Genomic DNA, 15,972 nt, shown 5'->3' with positions numbered 1-15,972 from the left:
CCTTGGCCTGTCCCTACAGGCTCTTGTCCCAAGCCCCTCTCCAGCTTTCCTGCAGCCCCTTTAAGCACTGGAGCTGCTCTAAGGTCTCTCCCTTCAGGAGCCTTCTCTTCTCCAGGCTGCCCCAGCCCAGCTCTCTCAGCCCTGCTCCAGAGCAGAGCTGCTCCAGCCCTCACAGCAGCTCTGTGGCCTCCTCCAACAGCTCCACGTCCCTCTGGTGCTGCTGCCCCAGAGCTGGATCAGGGCTGCAGGGGGGATCTCCCCAGAGCACAGCAGAGGGGCAGGATCCCCTCCCTGAGCTGCTGCTCACGCTCTGGGGGTGCACCCAGCACACGGGGGGGTTCTGGGCTCAAGCGCACACTGAAGCCGGGTCATGGGGAGCCTCTCCTCACCCAACACCCCAAGTCCTTCTCCTCAGGCTGCTCCATCAAGTCTCTCCCAGCCTGGGTTTGTCCTGGAATTGCCCCATCTGGGGGGCAGGACCTTGCATTTGGCCTGGTTGATCTTCAGGAGGTTCACACAGGCCCACGTTGCATTTGTTTTAACAATACTTAGGTATTTGTGAGACTCGTTAGTCTTCAGCTGAAAGAGTGAAACATGAAAACGTAGCAGAAGACATCTGAGTCAGCTGTGTGAAATGATTTATCTGTTGTTCACTAAACAGACATTTAAAGATAAAGCCATGTTTTACAGATGATTTATGATGTTATTTTATATTTCTCCAAATCACATGGATTTTCCTGGCTAGCTCTTTCCCAAGCCTACCAGTTCTCTGAAAGTTCTGGCAAGTGTACATTTAATTCTTAATTTCCATTTCTATGGAGCACAGTTCTGTAGACTGGAATAATGAAGAGTTACCGGAATGCTCTGTACTTAACAAATAGCTTCCAGTGTAGTCTGTGTACTAATTCTGCATTAAACCTTCTCAGGTGATGCCTTTTTCCTTGACTTCGAAACACTTGGAGCGGCTGAAGAACAACGTCATGATTATCGAAGCATGGAACAAGACGGGAAGCCCTGGCTGTGACAGGCTGCTGGGATTAGTGAAACTGCCTCTGCATCAGTTCTACATCTCATTCAGGTGAACATCCTTGTTCTGTAGTTTAGTGGGTTGGGAAATATCCTGACATGCTCAGGGAAAGAAACTTTTCTCACTTCTGTCTCCTCCTCTCCTCTCCTCTCCTCTCCTCTCCTCTCCTCTCCTCTCCTCTCCTCTCCTCTCCTCTCCTCTCCTCTCCTCTCCTCTCCTCTCCTCTCCTCTCCTCTCCTCTCCTCTCCTCTCCTCTCCTCTCCTCTCCTCTCCTCTCCTCCACCCTGTGGGTGTGAGTCACACTGTCCTTATACAGAAATACAAGTACTCTGTGAGAAATAAAGGCACTGCTGCATGAGGTTTGGTGCCAGTTTAACTTGTGGCCCTATGACACATGAAGTCAGAGATAAAAGTGACTGCACAGGAAAATGAAGCATGGCATTCCATTGGTGATTTTCCAAGCTTGTGACAGAGTGATTTTCTTCCTGGTTATGTTCTGCAATGGATCCCATTGCTAGGGATGCTGTCAGTGTGCACAGCACAGGATAATGCTTGTATCAAAAAGGACTCAAATACTTCAAGTTGTCTTCATAACCAGTGAGTCTCTTCAGAGCTCTCTTATCTTTTTGGTGCAATGTTTTGGCTTCTTTTTCACTCAAGTAATATAACTGCTTAAACTATGTAAATTAAAGGAAACACTGGACAAGATTGATTCTTTCTAATGCAAAAGATTAATTCATAGACTCATAGAATCCCAGCCTGATTTGTGTTGGAAGGGACCTTAAAGCTCCTCCAGTTCCAACCCCCTGCCATGGGCAGGGACACCTTCCACTAGAGCAGGTTGCTCCAAGCCCCTGTGTCCAAGCTGGCCTTGAGCACTGCCAGGAATGGGGTATATTTTGGTCACACTAAGGATAGGTGCAAATCAGATGGTGCTGGGGCTCACTGGCCACTACTTTGCTATTTAATAATTTATAATAATTTGTATAATTTTTCACTAATCCACTGTAGTTCACTTGGATTAACTTCAGTTATTAAAAGTTTTCACATTTCTCTGGGAGACTGTCTCTGTTCCTTTTCTTCCTGCCCAAATCCATCCCCAAAAGTGTGTAAAAGCCTCATAAAAGTATAATGTGGCTACAGTATATTAATAGGAGTCTTGTTCCAGTTCATCCCCCTGCTCACAGATCTCTAGGCTGACTTATAACTATGTTAGCTTTTGGAAAGCTGTATTTTGTCATTGCTGAAAATAGCCTTTTCCATTTGGCAGCTCATGGAGCTGGGCTGTGTGAAGACTTCATGCACTTGAGCCAAGTTTTGGAGGAATTGAGACAGATTTATCTCTAACTGCATTGAAAGTCCCATCTCAACTGAGCTTTGTGTGATCGTGTTCATATTCAATGGCTCATTCTCACTTACTCGTTTGTTGTGTGTTTCTTGTTTTAATCTGTTCTAGAGATCCAAAGATTTCCCACTTGCTGCTTCAAGCTCAGTATCCTGTGGTGGCTGTGGACAGCTACATGCCTGTGGTGGATGTTTTTACTGGCAGCAGAAGTGGGAGCCTGAGGGTCATTCTGGCAATGGGGTCAGCGGATCAAATAGTGGCACTGCAAAGGCTAAAAACTGAAGAAGGGATGGTACCTCCCATCACACAGCGACCTTCCCACTCTCTGGATCCTCCTCCTTCAAAGCCTGTCATGGTATTGTTCAGTAAATTCCCATTCTTGCTGTTACGGATAAGTGAAAAGGATTTTACCAGTGGGTTCCTTAATGGAGCAGTGGTCCTCAATCTCTTTTAACGCCAATTTTGTTCTGTGTCATAGAATCCCAGACTAGTTTGAGTGGAAGAGACCTTAAAACTCACCCAATTCCAACCCCTGCCACGGACAGGGACACCTTCCACTAGAGCAGGTTGCTCCAAGCCCCTGTGTCCAACCTGGCCTTGAACACTGCCAGGGATGGGGCAGCCACAGCTTCTCTGGGCACCCTGGGCCAGCGCCTCAGCACCCTCACAGGGAAGAGCTTCTGCCTAAGAGCTCAGCTCAGTCTCCCCTCGCGCAGGTTAAAGCTATTTCCCTTGGCCTGTCCCTACAGGCCCTTGTTCAAAGCCCCTCTCCAGGTTTCTTATCAGCCCCCTAATATCCTCTTGTATGCTGTTTCCTAGAGTCATCCTTTCCATGTGGATTCCCTGTGTTTTATTAGCAGTTAGACCAAGAAGGGGAAGACCTGCTGGAGCATGTGTTTGAGATCCATGTGGAGAGTGTGAAAGGACTGACACCATTACAATCCACTGTCTGGGGAGAGGCCGACTGCTACGTACAGTACTACTTCCCAGTTCAAGAGGCTGGTTGTGGTGCACTGCAAGGAACTGAATTGCAGGAGGATGGTAAGTTTCTCTTACAATCCTATTTAGAGCATTGCTCCAGTTAAATCTTGTTTTACTTACGATACTTCTACTTAAAAGGGTGTGTGATTTCAGAGCTTTTATGCAGCCAGAGCTTGCTGTCCTCAGATCTGCACACAACTGTGCTAGGGATGCATCAGTAAACGAAGAACCTGCTTTGATTGAGGCTGGTGACGAAGTTCCCAACAAAAATGGATTCCTGGTTTTGAGTCCCTTCACATGGCATCTTTTTGTTAAAGATCCCAGAGGACTTCCCCAACTCGTCCTACAGAGAACAGATTTTCAGGGAATACTGACACTATATACAGCTAAATTCAACAAAGGCTTTCCATACAAAGCCTCTCAATATGCACATTTTCGTGGCTACACCAAAAGACTTGCTGGTTTAGATGGTTAGGACTATAAAGGAGTAATTAGGTAATTGAATTGGAGAAAAGGACTTAGTGTTGATCTTGAGGGCTTTGAATCACTAACGTGTATTTCCTCTGGAAAATACAATCAGTAACATGGTTCCAAAGCAGCTCCTCTGGACTGTGTCAACTGCCAGCCACATTGAACTGTGGTTTTCCACCTGTGGCTCACAGGCTCATGGGATTGCTTGTAAAAACTCAGAAGAGCAAAGATTACAAACAGGAAGAGGTTAAAACCCCCAAATACAACCAGTTTTAACCACCTCTGCTTGACTTGTAGGCATCAAACTGAAGCCGTTCCGCACAGCAACCACTCTGTGTGTCCCTGATCCTGTCTTTAATGATGAGCATCATCATTCTTTGTTGATTCCTGCTGATGTCCCAGTGCAGAGGCTTCTGGTCAATGCATTTACGGCACCAGGGGTGGCTGGAGGAGGAATCCAGTTTGAAGTCTGGTGCAGGTACAGAATAACATCTTATGCTTTCAGCAATACAGAGAGAGACATATATGGTATTGAAAAATCTCTAGTTTTGGGATGGATATGCAATAATATGTGAAGAAATGGTGAGCTCATCACCATTTGGTGATGGATATCTGCTTTTAAGACTGCATTGAAGACATGAGCCTTTTTCCCCACCCCCAAGAGTGCTAATTGCTCTTCTTACAACTTCTGTAAAGAATGTGTGCTCTCAGTTTGCTTTGTTCCACTTTGTTGCCAGGATAGGGATCTAAAAGTCATCTTTAAACACTTGGCACATCTAAACTTTACTTAATAGCACCCTGGCAGTATAATTTCATTGTTTTGGGTTGGGGTTTTATTCCCTAATACAAGTTCCTGATTACAAAAGAAACACTATAAAATTGGAATCATAGAATAGAATCAAATCAAGTAGAAAACCAAATCAGATAGAATAGAGTCAAATAAAGTAGAATCCCAGACTGGCTTGGATTGGAAGGAACCTTAAAGCTCCTCCAGCTCCAACCCCCTGCCATGGGCAGGGACCCCTTCCACTGGAGCAGCTTGCTCCAAGCCCCTGTGTCCAACCTGGCCTTGAACAGGGCCAGGGATGGGGCAGCCACAGCTTCTCTGGGCACCCTGGGCCAGCGCCTCAGCACCCTCACAGGGAAGAGCTTCTGCCTAAGAGCTCATCTCAGTCTCTCCTCTGGCAGGTTAAAGCCATTCCCCCTAATTTATTGTTTCATTTTGTGTAAATGCATTTACTTGAGCTATCCCTTAGCCATCAGGGGCCTAACTAGTGTTTGAAGACACTCAAAGGTGACTTATATGCAGTTGTGACAGAAATGATGATCATTTTGTCATCATGAAAACACCATGATTGATGCTGCTTTTTTGTGTCTTACCAGGTATTATTACCCAAATGTCAGAGACCAGGTGGTTGCCAAAGGAACCTTGCCTTTGTCACGGCTCTGTGCCATGGTCACTATGCAGCATAGAGAAGAAATAGGAGTACAGACTTTTAATCTTCCATTGGTCCCCCGGACTGATTCCTCAGAGGAATTTCATCTGAGGTCTTCAGGTAAGGAAGACTTTTGGGGTTTCACCCTATGTGATAAAACCAGGCTCAGTAGAGCTAAGCCTGGGGTTGGCACCCCAGTGTTTGAGGGACAGTGTGCTAGAGAGGTCCCTCAGTCTGCTGTCTTGGTGGAGGTAAAGGATGATGATCAGCAGCAAAGACTCAAAGGTTGTTGATGTATTAGAAACTAGAAAAGCATCTAAATCTGCCCTCTTTTGGTTTAAAGCACATCCCAAAAAAAATCTGTGCCAGGGTCTCACCACTCTCACAGTAAAGACCTTTTTCCTTATCTCCAACCTAAATCTCCCCTGTTTCAGTTTGAACCCATCACCCCTTGTCCTGTCACTGCAGTCACTGATGAAGAGCCCCTCTCCAGCATCCTTGTAGCCCCCTTCAGACACTGGGAGCTGCTCTGAGGTCTCCACGCAGCTTCTCTTCTCCAGGCTCAACAGCCCCAATGTTCTCAGCCTGGCTCCATACAGGAGCTGCTCCAGTCCCTGAGCATCCCTGTGGCCTCCTGTAGAATTGCTCCAACAGCTCCATGTCCTTCTTATGTCCATCAGAACTGCACACAGCGCTGCAAGTGGGGTCTCCCCAGAGAGTTGCTGCTCACGTTCTGGGGATGCAGCCCAGGACATAGTTGGCTTTCTTTATGTGCATTAATAGAGTAAGTTCTGTGTTAGGAGATACAAACTAAGCCCTGATTATATTGGATGTAACTATCAAAATGACCATTTCCTTTCTTTCATTTCGTGCAGGCTTGCTGGATGTGAGTGTGCGATACCAACGATCTGTAAGGAAAGCAGCAGGAGGAACTGCTCGAGCTGTTTCTCTTGCTGTACAGATACACAGAGCAGCTGGTTTGCAAGCAGCAGCGAGGTAAAGCCTGAGTCAAAAAGGAAGGGTTTTTTTCTCTTAAAATAGCTTTGTCAGGAGGCAGCAAGCTGAGACATTAGATAAGATCAAATTGGAATTGGCCAACTTCCCCTCTGCAGAGCCTGGGACTCGAACTGGGTTCTCATCAGAAGTGAAAATAGCTTTATAAAGATCATCAGTGGTTATTTTTGTCCCTGAAGCTGCAGTACAGTGTGATAGCACTTGTTCTGCAGAAGGATGGAGATTGGAAGGGCACATTTTTCTATACCAAAGGCTGATATAAAAACTGACAGATATAAAGTGATACCTATTTGGGCACTGGATCTGGGTGTTACTGATGTAAGAGCTAGCTGAGATTGGTTTCCTGAAATTTCACTGTAGAAACATCAATAAATTGTCTAGTAAATGAACCATGTTCCATTTCACCAGTGGGCTGCTGCTCTAAGTGCATGATATGACCTGAACTGAGTTCCAAAAGGTGATTTCAAGAATTAAGAAAGGGCTAGAAGAGAGAGAGTCAATTCCAGAAGAGATGAGTGGCTCCTGTCATTCTAGAGCAGTGCTCACTGACCCTTTCTCCATGTTGCTGAGCTCCTGATCCATTTTAATTCCAGTAGGCTGGTTGAGGATCACTGCCATATGGTGCTTGGAGCAGTAAAGAAAGCAGAAGATGCTGCCAGGGCTGGAGCAGCTCTGCTCTGGAGCCAGGCTGAGAGAGCTGGGCTGGTTCAGCCTGGAGAAGAGAAGGCTCCTGAAGGGGAGACCTTAGAGCAGCTCCAGTGCCTAAAGGGGCTGTAGGAAACCTGGAGAGGGGCTTGGGACAAGGGCCTGTAGGGACAGGCCAAGGGGAATGGCTTTAACCTGCGCGAGGGGAGACTGAGATGAGCTCTTAGGCAGAAGCTGTTCCCTGTGAGGGTGCTGAGGCGCTGGCCCAGGGTGCCCAGAGAAGCTGTGGCTGCCCCATCCCTGGCAGTGTTCAAGGCCAGGTTGGACACAGGGGCTTGGAGCAAGCTGCTCTAGTGGAAGGTGTCCCTGCCCGTGGCAGGTGGCTGGAACTGGATGAGCTTTAAGGTCCCTTCCAACACAAACCAGTCTGGGATTCTGTGACCTGAGAAATACCTGTGTCTGTGTTACTTGTAAATAATTCCATCTGCTGATTTCACCTCCTTTTGCTTGGCAGTACTGGTCTCTAAAAATAATTTGGCTTTGCCTTTGCTTCCTTCTAAAGCAGGTTCTCCTACAGTTACCCTCCAGCTTTTTCTGCAGAGGGAGTATGTTTAAAGATGCTGACTACTTTCTCAACCACTTTGGTCTCAGATCCTGACAGTAATAAGAGCAGTTATAAGATACAGTGATGACAGTGATATGATACAGTGATGAACCTTGTGATAGTTACTCTCACCATTTAATATCTGTTTCTAGGATGTTCAGATGACAAAACAAATGGTAAAAGATAATAACCAGTGAGAACCCACATCTGTTTTAACTTAAAATATCCATTAGTTTGTCCCATGTCTTCACCTTAAAGACTTGCAACTTTTGCTTTAATTCTGTTGGTTCCTAGATTCCTTGTACATTATATTAATTCCCTTTCTTCTCTTCTCTTTATACCCTAAATGAAGAGCTGTGGCACAAAAGAACCCTTCCCTCCAGCACTATGCAGGTGTGGGAGTCAATGCTTATGTCTCTGTGAACCTCTCCTTCCTACCTGAGGCAGAGAGACGCCACACACGAGCTGTGGCTTGTTCCTTCTGCCCTGAGTTTGAGCATCACGTGGAGATTCCCTGTAACCTCATCATTCAGAAGAGCAGTGGAGAAGCCTCTTGTCTGGGGGAACTCTTGCAGTCTGCTGATATCATCTTCTCTATCTACCATCAGAGCATCAGATCAGGTAAGGAGAACCTTAACTTGATGGCAAGGACTGAATGCTGTTGCAGAATCAAAGAATCATAGAATGGTTTGGGTTGGAAGGGACCTTAAAGCTCATCCCAGTTCCAACCCCCTGCCAGGATCATTAAGGTCCCTTCCAACACAAATCATTCTATGTTTCTATAAATAGTCTCTATTCCAAACTAAAATGAAGGCGACTGGATCACACCTTCCAATACCTAAAGGGGTCTTACAAGAAATTTTTATAAGGGCCTGTAGGGACAGGCCAAGGGGAATGGCTTTAACCTGCCAGAGGGGAGACTGAGATGAGCTCTTAGGCAGAAGCTGTTCCCTGTGAGGGTGCTGAGGCGCTGGCCCAGGGTGCCCAGAGAAGCTGTGGCTGCCCCATCCCTGGCAGTGTTCAAGGCCAGGTTGGACACAGGGGCTTGGAGCAAGCTGCTCTAGTGGAAGGGGTCCCTGCCCGTGGCAGGGGTTGGAACTGGATGAGCTTTAAGGTCCCTTCCAACCCAAACCAGGCTGGGATTCTATGATGGAAATATTCCCTTAAAGTTTCTCCAGTTTCAGTGGTGCTGCAGCATGTCCTGAATGTGCACTGGCAATGCCAACAGACAAGTTTTGTTCATGCCCGTTTCTCACTGATTTTGGTGTGATATGTTCTGAGCAATTCGTGTTGACTTTTGTCCTTTTTTCATGGGTTAAAAGTGTTTCCAGAATGGCAGCTGAGGTTTTGCTCTTGAGGCAATACTTCTGAATCTTGTCTTCCAGATTGAGGCATTTGCACAACTATTTCTTTTCCAGCCACTGACAGATTGGCACCTCGGACATCAAGAGATTGTCTTCTTGGGACAGTCACAATTCCAACCAGGGACCTGCTGAGAAGAAGATCAGGTAACACAGCAGTGTTAATGCTGCTGACACTCTGCATAAATGCTACTGTAATTCCTTAAAACAATTTTCATTCCCATTTTAGGTTTTCTTGTGGGTTTGTTTGGTTTTTAGAGTTCTTTCAGACATTGCGATGTTGTCTTTAAAAATCCTGTGTTAGAAGACTTACATAAAAGTTGTTGTTTGAAGATCTGGGTTTAGGGTATGAGATGTGTAGTAGCTGAATCACAGAATCCCAGACTGGTTTGGGTTGAAGGGACCTTAAAGCTCCTCCAGCTCCAACCCCTGCCACAGGCAGGGACCCCTTCCACTGGAGCAGCTTGCTCCAAGCCCCTGTGTCCAACCTGGCCTTGAACACTGCCAGGGATGAGGCAGCCACAGCTTCTCTGGGCACCCTGGGCCAGCGCCTCAGCACCCTCACAGGGAAGAGCTTCTGCCTAAGAGCTCATCTCAGTCTCCCCTCTGGCAGGTTAAAGCCATTCCCCTTGGCCTGTCCCTACAGGCCCTTGTCCAAAGCCCCTCTCCAGGTTTCCTGCAGCCCCTTTAGGCACTGGAGCTGCTCTAAGGTCTCCCCTTCAGGAGCCTTCTCTTCCCCAGGCTGACCCAGCCCAGCTCTCTCAGCCTGGCTCTATAGGAGAATGAATATTCTGAAACTGCCATGAAGAAATTTAACTCCATCCCAGCTAAACCCAGCCCAGCGCCTTATTTCTTTATTCAGTGCTGTTTGTTTTCTACCTTAAGATGAACAGTCCATGAGTTGTAGTGTTCAGTGGAGGACCAGTGATTGCTTTTCAGATGTCAAAGCTGGAAACAGAGGATTAGATCCATTAGGAAGCAGCAGGATTAATGTTTTTAAACTAAATTTAAAATAGCTTCTCTGTGTAGTATTAGTTTATGATGAGTATGTCTTGTAATAATGATGTTTTCATTACTGCCTTGGTTATTTCTGCTTTAATTTCAGTGTAGTTGTTGTTTTCTTCAACATGAAATTTGGGGTTTATTTTTCGTGGTAAGTAGAGGAGGAAAGCAATGAAAATGTCAAATTTTGTAGCTGGAGGTTCATGGGGTATAGTTTCATTGTAAACTGAGTATCATTAATTAATCCTGGGCTGCATCAAGAGCAGCGTGACCAGCAGGTCCAAGGAGGTGATCCTGCCCCTCTGCTCTGCTCTCGTGAGACCTCACTTGGAGCATTGTGTGCAGTTCTGGTGTCCTCAACATAAAAAGGACATGGAGCTGTTGGAACAAGTCCAGAGGAGGCCACAAGGATGCTCAGGGGCTGGAGCAGCTCCTGTATGGAGATAGGCTGAGAAAGTTGGGGCTGTTGAGCCTGGAGAAGAGAAGCTGCGTGGAGACCTCAGAGCAGCTTCCAGTATCTGAAGGGGGCCTACAAGGATGCTGGAGAGGGACTTTTCATCAGGGACTGTAGTGATAGGACAAGGGGTAACGGGTTCAAACTGAAACAGGGGAAGTTTAGATTGGATCTAAGGAAGAAATTCTTTCCTGTGAGGGTGCTGAGGCGCTGGAATGGGTTGCCCAGGGAGGTTGTGAATGCTCCATCCCTGGCAGTGTTCAAGGCCAGGTTGGATGAGGCCTTGGGTGCCATGGTTTAGTGTGAGGTGTCCCTGCCCATGGCAGGGGGGTTGGAACTGGATGATCTTAGGGTCCTTTCCAACCTTAACTATTCTATGATTCTATTCTATGATTCTAAATGGAGAGGAAAATGCCTTTGGGATCACAGCTACTGCTGAGGTTTTCTGAGGTCTAACAGTTTGCTGCTGTTTCAGTTTAGAATTTACTGGCCAAATTCCATATTTCACAAGAAATAAACAGCTCAAGGACTGGTCCTTGACCAGTGACCAGAGAGTGGAAAAATCTTCACTGATACTTCCCAAAAGGCTGGATAAGTCTAATTCTGATCTCTTTTTCCTGAAGGTATTTCAGGCTGGTACCCAGTTACTCTGCCTGAAGATGTCATGCCTCCTCACTGCACAAGCATCATGCAGGCCATTGTGGGAGGACTGGAACTCTCTGTCACCTTTGCTCATCAGGATGACAGGGAGCGTGTTTTGGAAGCTGCTAAGCTCTTGGGATGGAACAGTGAGAAGATCCATAAGGATAGCACGGATGACAGTGATGAGTGGGAGCAGAATGCCCAGCCAGTGACTGTGACGATTTCAACCCCAAGAGTATGGCTGCCCGTCCACTGTTTGCTGCTTGCAGGCCAGACACACCTAAACAAAAGCACTTATTGCTACCTCAGGTATAAACTGTATAACCAGGAAGCCACTTGGACTGTGCTTAAAAGGCCAAAACTGAGTGATGACACCAAGAATGTTACAATAAACTTCAAGAAACCAAACAAGGTGATGCTCAGAAGGAGCCACGGGCTGCATTGGTTCCTCAGAGAGGAGAAATTAGAAATCCAGGTGTGGTGGGCATATGGGAAAGAAAATGATGTGGAAAGACCACTTGATACAGATCGTCTCATTGGATCTGCCTATGTTGACCTTGCAGCATTAGCAGAGAGGTCAAGGAAAACGATAAGCGTCAGTGGTAAGTTTTAAAGAACGTTGTCATGTTTCATCCCTCTTTATTGATGTTTTAGTTCAGTTACTTTTCTAAGCACTTCAAGAAAAACATGTTCAGTTTTGTTTTGTCCTGTATGTACCATAGAACGATAGAATGGTTTGGGTTGGAAGGGACGTTAAAGCTCATCCAGTTCCAACCCGCTGCCAGGGACAGGGACACCTTCCACTAGAGCAGGTTACTCCAAGCCCCGTCCAGCCTGGCCTTGAACACTGCTAGGGATGGGGGTCTCTCATGTAATGAACTGTAGCAAGTTTTCCAAGATCTTCTTTGTCCTTTGGCTTGCTTAGCTGGTTCTTTGTGGATTCTCTTGCAGGGGTTTATCCATTGTTCAGATGCAATGCTGCAAACCTAGCAGGAGCTGCTCTACGTGTTCACATCATCCTTTCTACCACTTCTGCTCTGCCCAGCAGACTTCACTATGCTGAGGAATACAGCAGCAGTGAAGATGAGGGCACAGAGAAGGCACTTGCTCTGAGCCAACAGGTCTCTGAAGATCAGAGTCACAAACTGGATGTTGTAAGTTCAGAAACCACCAATGGCAAACCACAGGAAGAAGATGATGATGTGATGCTGCTGGAAAACACAGTTGCTGTCAATATCCTTGTAGAAAGAGCAATGCATCTGAGTTTAAAAGGTAACATCACCACCTCCAAAGGTGTATTTCCCTTTTTTCTTCCTGGGATCTGTTCAGAACAGGTATGGCTGAATGGACCAAGTTAAAAACTAATCCTCAAGCTTACTCCAGCTCAGTGAAGGGGTGTGATGGGTTTGAACTTGGATTCATAGTGCTGAAACCCCAAGAGCATTGATGGCATCGTGTAAAGTACAGGAGAAGCAGGAGGTTAAACTGTTCAACCTCTATTAATAAAATGATGCTGCAAGGGCTGGAGCAGCTCCGCTCTGGAGCCAGGCTGAGAGAGCTGGGCTGGGTCAGCCTGGAGAAGAGAAGGCTCCTGAAGGGGAGACCTTAGAGCAGCTCCAGTGCCTAAAGGGGCTGCAGGAAAGCTGGAGAGGGGCTTGGGACAAGGGCCTGTAGGGACAGGCCAAGGGGAATGGCTTTAACCTGCGCGAGGGGAGACTGAGATGAGCTCTTAGGCAGAAGCTCTTCCCTGTGAGGGTGCTGAGGCGCTGGCCCAGGGTGCCCAGAGAAGCTGTGGCTGCCCCATCCCTGGCAGTGCTCAAGGCCAGGTTGGACACAGGGGCTTGGAGCAAGCTGCTCCAGTGGAAGGGGTCCCTGCCCATGGCAGGGGTTGGAGCTGGATGAGGTTTATGGTTGCTTCAACCCAAGCCATTCTATAGTCCTAAGAAAGTCCAAATTATAAATAATGCAGTGCTCACTGTTGCAGGTGACAGCTGAATTCTGAAATGAAGCTTTATGGGGATAACTTCACCCCAAGACACTCATATCTCCAAGGCTCTTCCCATTTTGCATTCCTGGCGTGTAATCAATGTGTAAAGCTGCATTGCTCGTGCTATCTGGAGGCTTCATCACAGCAGTGAGGAAGGGCACTGTAAGTGCAGAGCAGTCTGAGCTCAGCCAGGCATGACACACTGTTTCTGCTCTGTGGAGCAGGAGTTATAGTTTTGAGGCTCATCACTTCTCTGAGGGGCACCAAAGAATAGGTTTTTGCTTTTAAATTATGCTAAATATATTAAAATATTCCATCCTAGGAGGATGCTTGGCTCTGGAGGTGCAGTGATGTAGCACGCTTGGTGAATTTGCAGGGGTTTGAAGCCTTTTGGTTTTCCCCTCAATTTGCTCTCTGGGGATGAATCTCTTTGTTAAAGATGAGTTAAACCCTTTAATATATCAGGTGCTCTCCTCTTCACCTTGAGCACCTCCAGCACTGCATGACTCAGCCATTTTGTGTCTGCTCAGCCGTTGGAGTGATCTGATCTTGTCTGGGCCATTGCACACTGCCTAAATACAAACAGGAGTAAGGAGCTGACCCTAGGTGAGATTACTGGAAATGTCTCCTAAGATTAATTGTTTCACAGTCCAGGTGATAACACAGGAAAGGAACACTCAGCAGCTTATGGTGCGAGAGGGTCATAGAATCCCAGCCTGGTTTGGGTTGGAAGGGACCTTAAAGCTCCTCCAGCTCCAACCCCTGCCACGGGCAGGGACCCCTTCCACTGGAGCAGCTTGCTCCAAGCCCCTGTGTCCAACCTGGCCTTGAACACTGCCAGGGATGGGGCAGCCACAGCTTCTCTGGGCACCCTGGGCCAGCGCCTCAGCACCCTCACAGGGAAGAGCTTCTGCCTAAGAGCTCATCTCAGTCTCCCCTCGGGTAGGTTAAAGCCATTCCCCTTGGCCTGTCCCTACAGGCCCTTGTCCCAAGCCCCTCTCCAGCTTTCCTGCAGCCCCTTTAGGCACTGGAGCTGCTCTCAGGTCTCCCCTTCAGGAGCCTTCTCTTCTCCAGGCTGACCCAGCCCAGCTCTCTCAGCCTGGCTCCAGAGCAGAGCTGCTCCAGCCCTCACAGCATCTCTGTGGACTCCTCTGTTGGAGCCTTGCTCTGACAGCTCCATGTCATTCTTATGTTGGGATTAAGTCAACTATTAAGTCAAAATGCAGTTTGTAACACTGGCTATTTTCTGTTTATGCAGCTAGGATTGCCCAATTCTATGGCCCATCATGAAGGACAGATCAAGCACTGGAATAGGGTCTTGTGGTCTGGGGTTTTATTCCTTAGCTTTGCTTCTGACTCCTCAGATGATCAAATGGTTTTCCCATTTCTCCCTTGAATATTCCAGTTTCTGCTCTGTAAAAGGTTTATGCAATGTTTGCTCCCATTGTAAATGCAAAGTATTTTCAGCTCCATCAATGGAAAGCAGTGTTCCTATATGGTGGATTTCTTTGTTAATTATGTGCTTTTAATTTTTGAACTTAGGTATTTATTTTAAATATTACTAACAAATCTGTATTTAATTCTGTATGATTTTAGGGAGTCCTTTGACAGAACGAGAAGTAACAGCCCCCAGTAGCTGTGTATCATTTGCTGTTGCTGGTGCAGATGCTCCAGTAACCACTTCAATAATAGACAATACAGACTCACCAGTCTGGGACTTTCAGCAAGAAGCAAGGTAAGTGCTGTGGGCTTGCATAGACATGTTTTGGATGTGACAGCTGGGCTAGGTGTGAAAAGGACATAGCCATTAGGAGAGCCTTCTACTTCCTGGCCTGTATTCTCAGCTAAAAATGCTTGTTCCCATGTTTTACAGTCACCACATTTCCATATTGGGCAAAAAGTTGTTTGAGAATGCTTGGTCTTCAAGTTAACATGAGGAAGGACAGTTTGATCGTAGAATCACAGAGCGATTTGGGTTGGAAGGGACCTTAGAGCTCCTCCAGTTCCAAGCCCTGCCACGGGCAGGGACCCCTTCCACTGGAGCAGCTTGCTCCAAGCCCCTGTGTCCAACCTGGCCTTGAACAGGGCCAGGGATGGGGCAGCCACAGCTTCTCTGGGCACCCTGGGCCAGCGCCTCAGCACCCTCCCAGGGAAGAGCTTCTGCCTAAGAGCTCATCTCAGTCTCCCCTCGGGCATGTTAAAGCCATTCCCCTTGGCCTGTCCCTACAGGCCCTTGTCCCAAGCCCCTCTCCAGCTTTCCTGCAGCCCCTTTAGGCACTGGAGCTGCTCTCAGGTCTCCCCTTCAGGAGCCTTCTCTTCTCCAGGCTGCCCCAGCCCAGCTCTCTCAGCCCTGCTCCAGAGCAGAGCTGCTCCAGCCCTCACAGCATCTCCTCACCCAACACCCCAAGTCCTTCTCCTCAGGCTGCTCCGTCCAGTCTCCCCGCCATGTTTGTGCTGATGATTACCACAACTCAGGGACAGGATCTTGCCCTTGGCTTTGTTGAGCGCCATGAGGTTCACATGGTCCCACCTCTCCAGCCTGTCCTGGTCTCTCTGGATCCCATCCCTTCCCTCCAGCGTGTCACTGCACCACACAGCTCAATGTCATCAGCAAATGTGCTGAGGGTCCTCTATCCCACTGTCCATGGCACCAACAAAGATGTTGAACAGTGCTGGTCCCAATGACTGTTGTATTTTGGCTTAAGCCTTTGGGTGTCTCAGTGTATTTCCACCCATCTGCAGTTTCCCTGTCTAGAGGAAGATGCTGCTAATTGCTGCAGGACTCATGGGAAGGTTAAGTTAGACCTGATCCAATTTCTTAGCTTTTTCTGTTTGTTTTGCTCTGTTTCATGCTTAGAAATTATGCCCTGGTTTGGGAGCAGAGCTCTAAGTTTGGATTCACCTACTGAAACTTTATATATTGGGAAGTTAGGTTTCTGATTCAGTCTCCTCTGCAGGCACCTCCACATGGTGAGTGACTTGACCTGTATTAGAGACCCAGCT

At 47.4% G+C, this 15,972-nt stretch overlaps 1 protein-coding gene across 1 annotated transcript in view; it reads left to right on the top strand.

Moving 5' to 3' along the window:
* Positions 1 to 15,972, top strand: part of C2CD3 (C2 domain containing 3 centriole elongation regulator) — a 50,466-nt gene that overhangs the window by 18,914 nt on the left and 15,580 nt on the right. Inside the window, 11 exon segments of the mRNA XM_080614380.1 lie at positions 927 to 1,078; positions 2,484 to 2,727; positions 3,230 to 3,413; positions 4,122 to 4,302; positions 5,208 to 5,380; positions 6,136 to 6,256; positions 7,876 to 8,144; positions 8,942 to 9,031; positions 10,964 to 11,584; positions 11,934 to 12,254; positions 14,566 to 14,704. Coding sequence (XP_080470506.1) covers positions 927 to 1,078; positions 2,484 to 2,727; positions 3,230 to 3,413; positions 4,122 to 4,302; positions 5,208 to 5,380; positions 6,136 to 6,256; positions 7,876 to 8,144; positions 8,942 to 9,031; positions 10,964 to 11,584; positions 11,934 to 12,254; positions 14,566 to 14,704 — 2,495 coding nt within the window.

Source organism: Psittacula echo, assembly GCF_963264785.1.
Source record: "Psittacula echo genome assembly, chromosome: 3".
In the NCBI taxonomy this organism is placed as follows: Eukaryota; Metazoa; Chordata; class Aves; order Psittaciformes; family Psittacidae; genus Psittacula; species Psittacula echo.
This window is presented reverse-complemented; position numbering and strand designations above follow the sequence as displayed.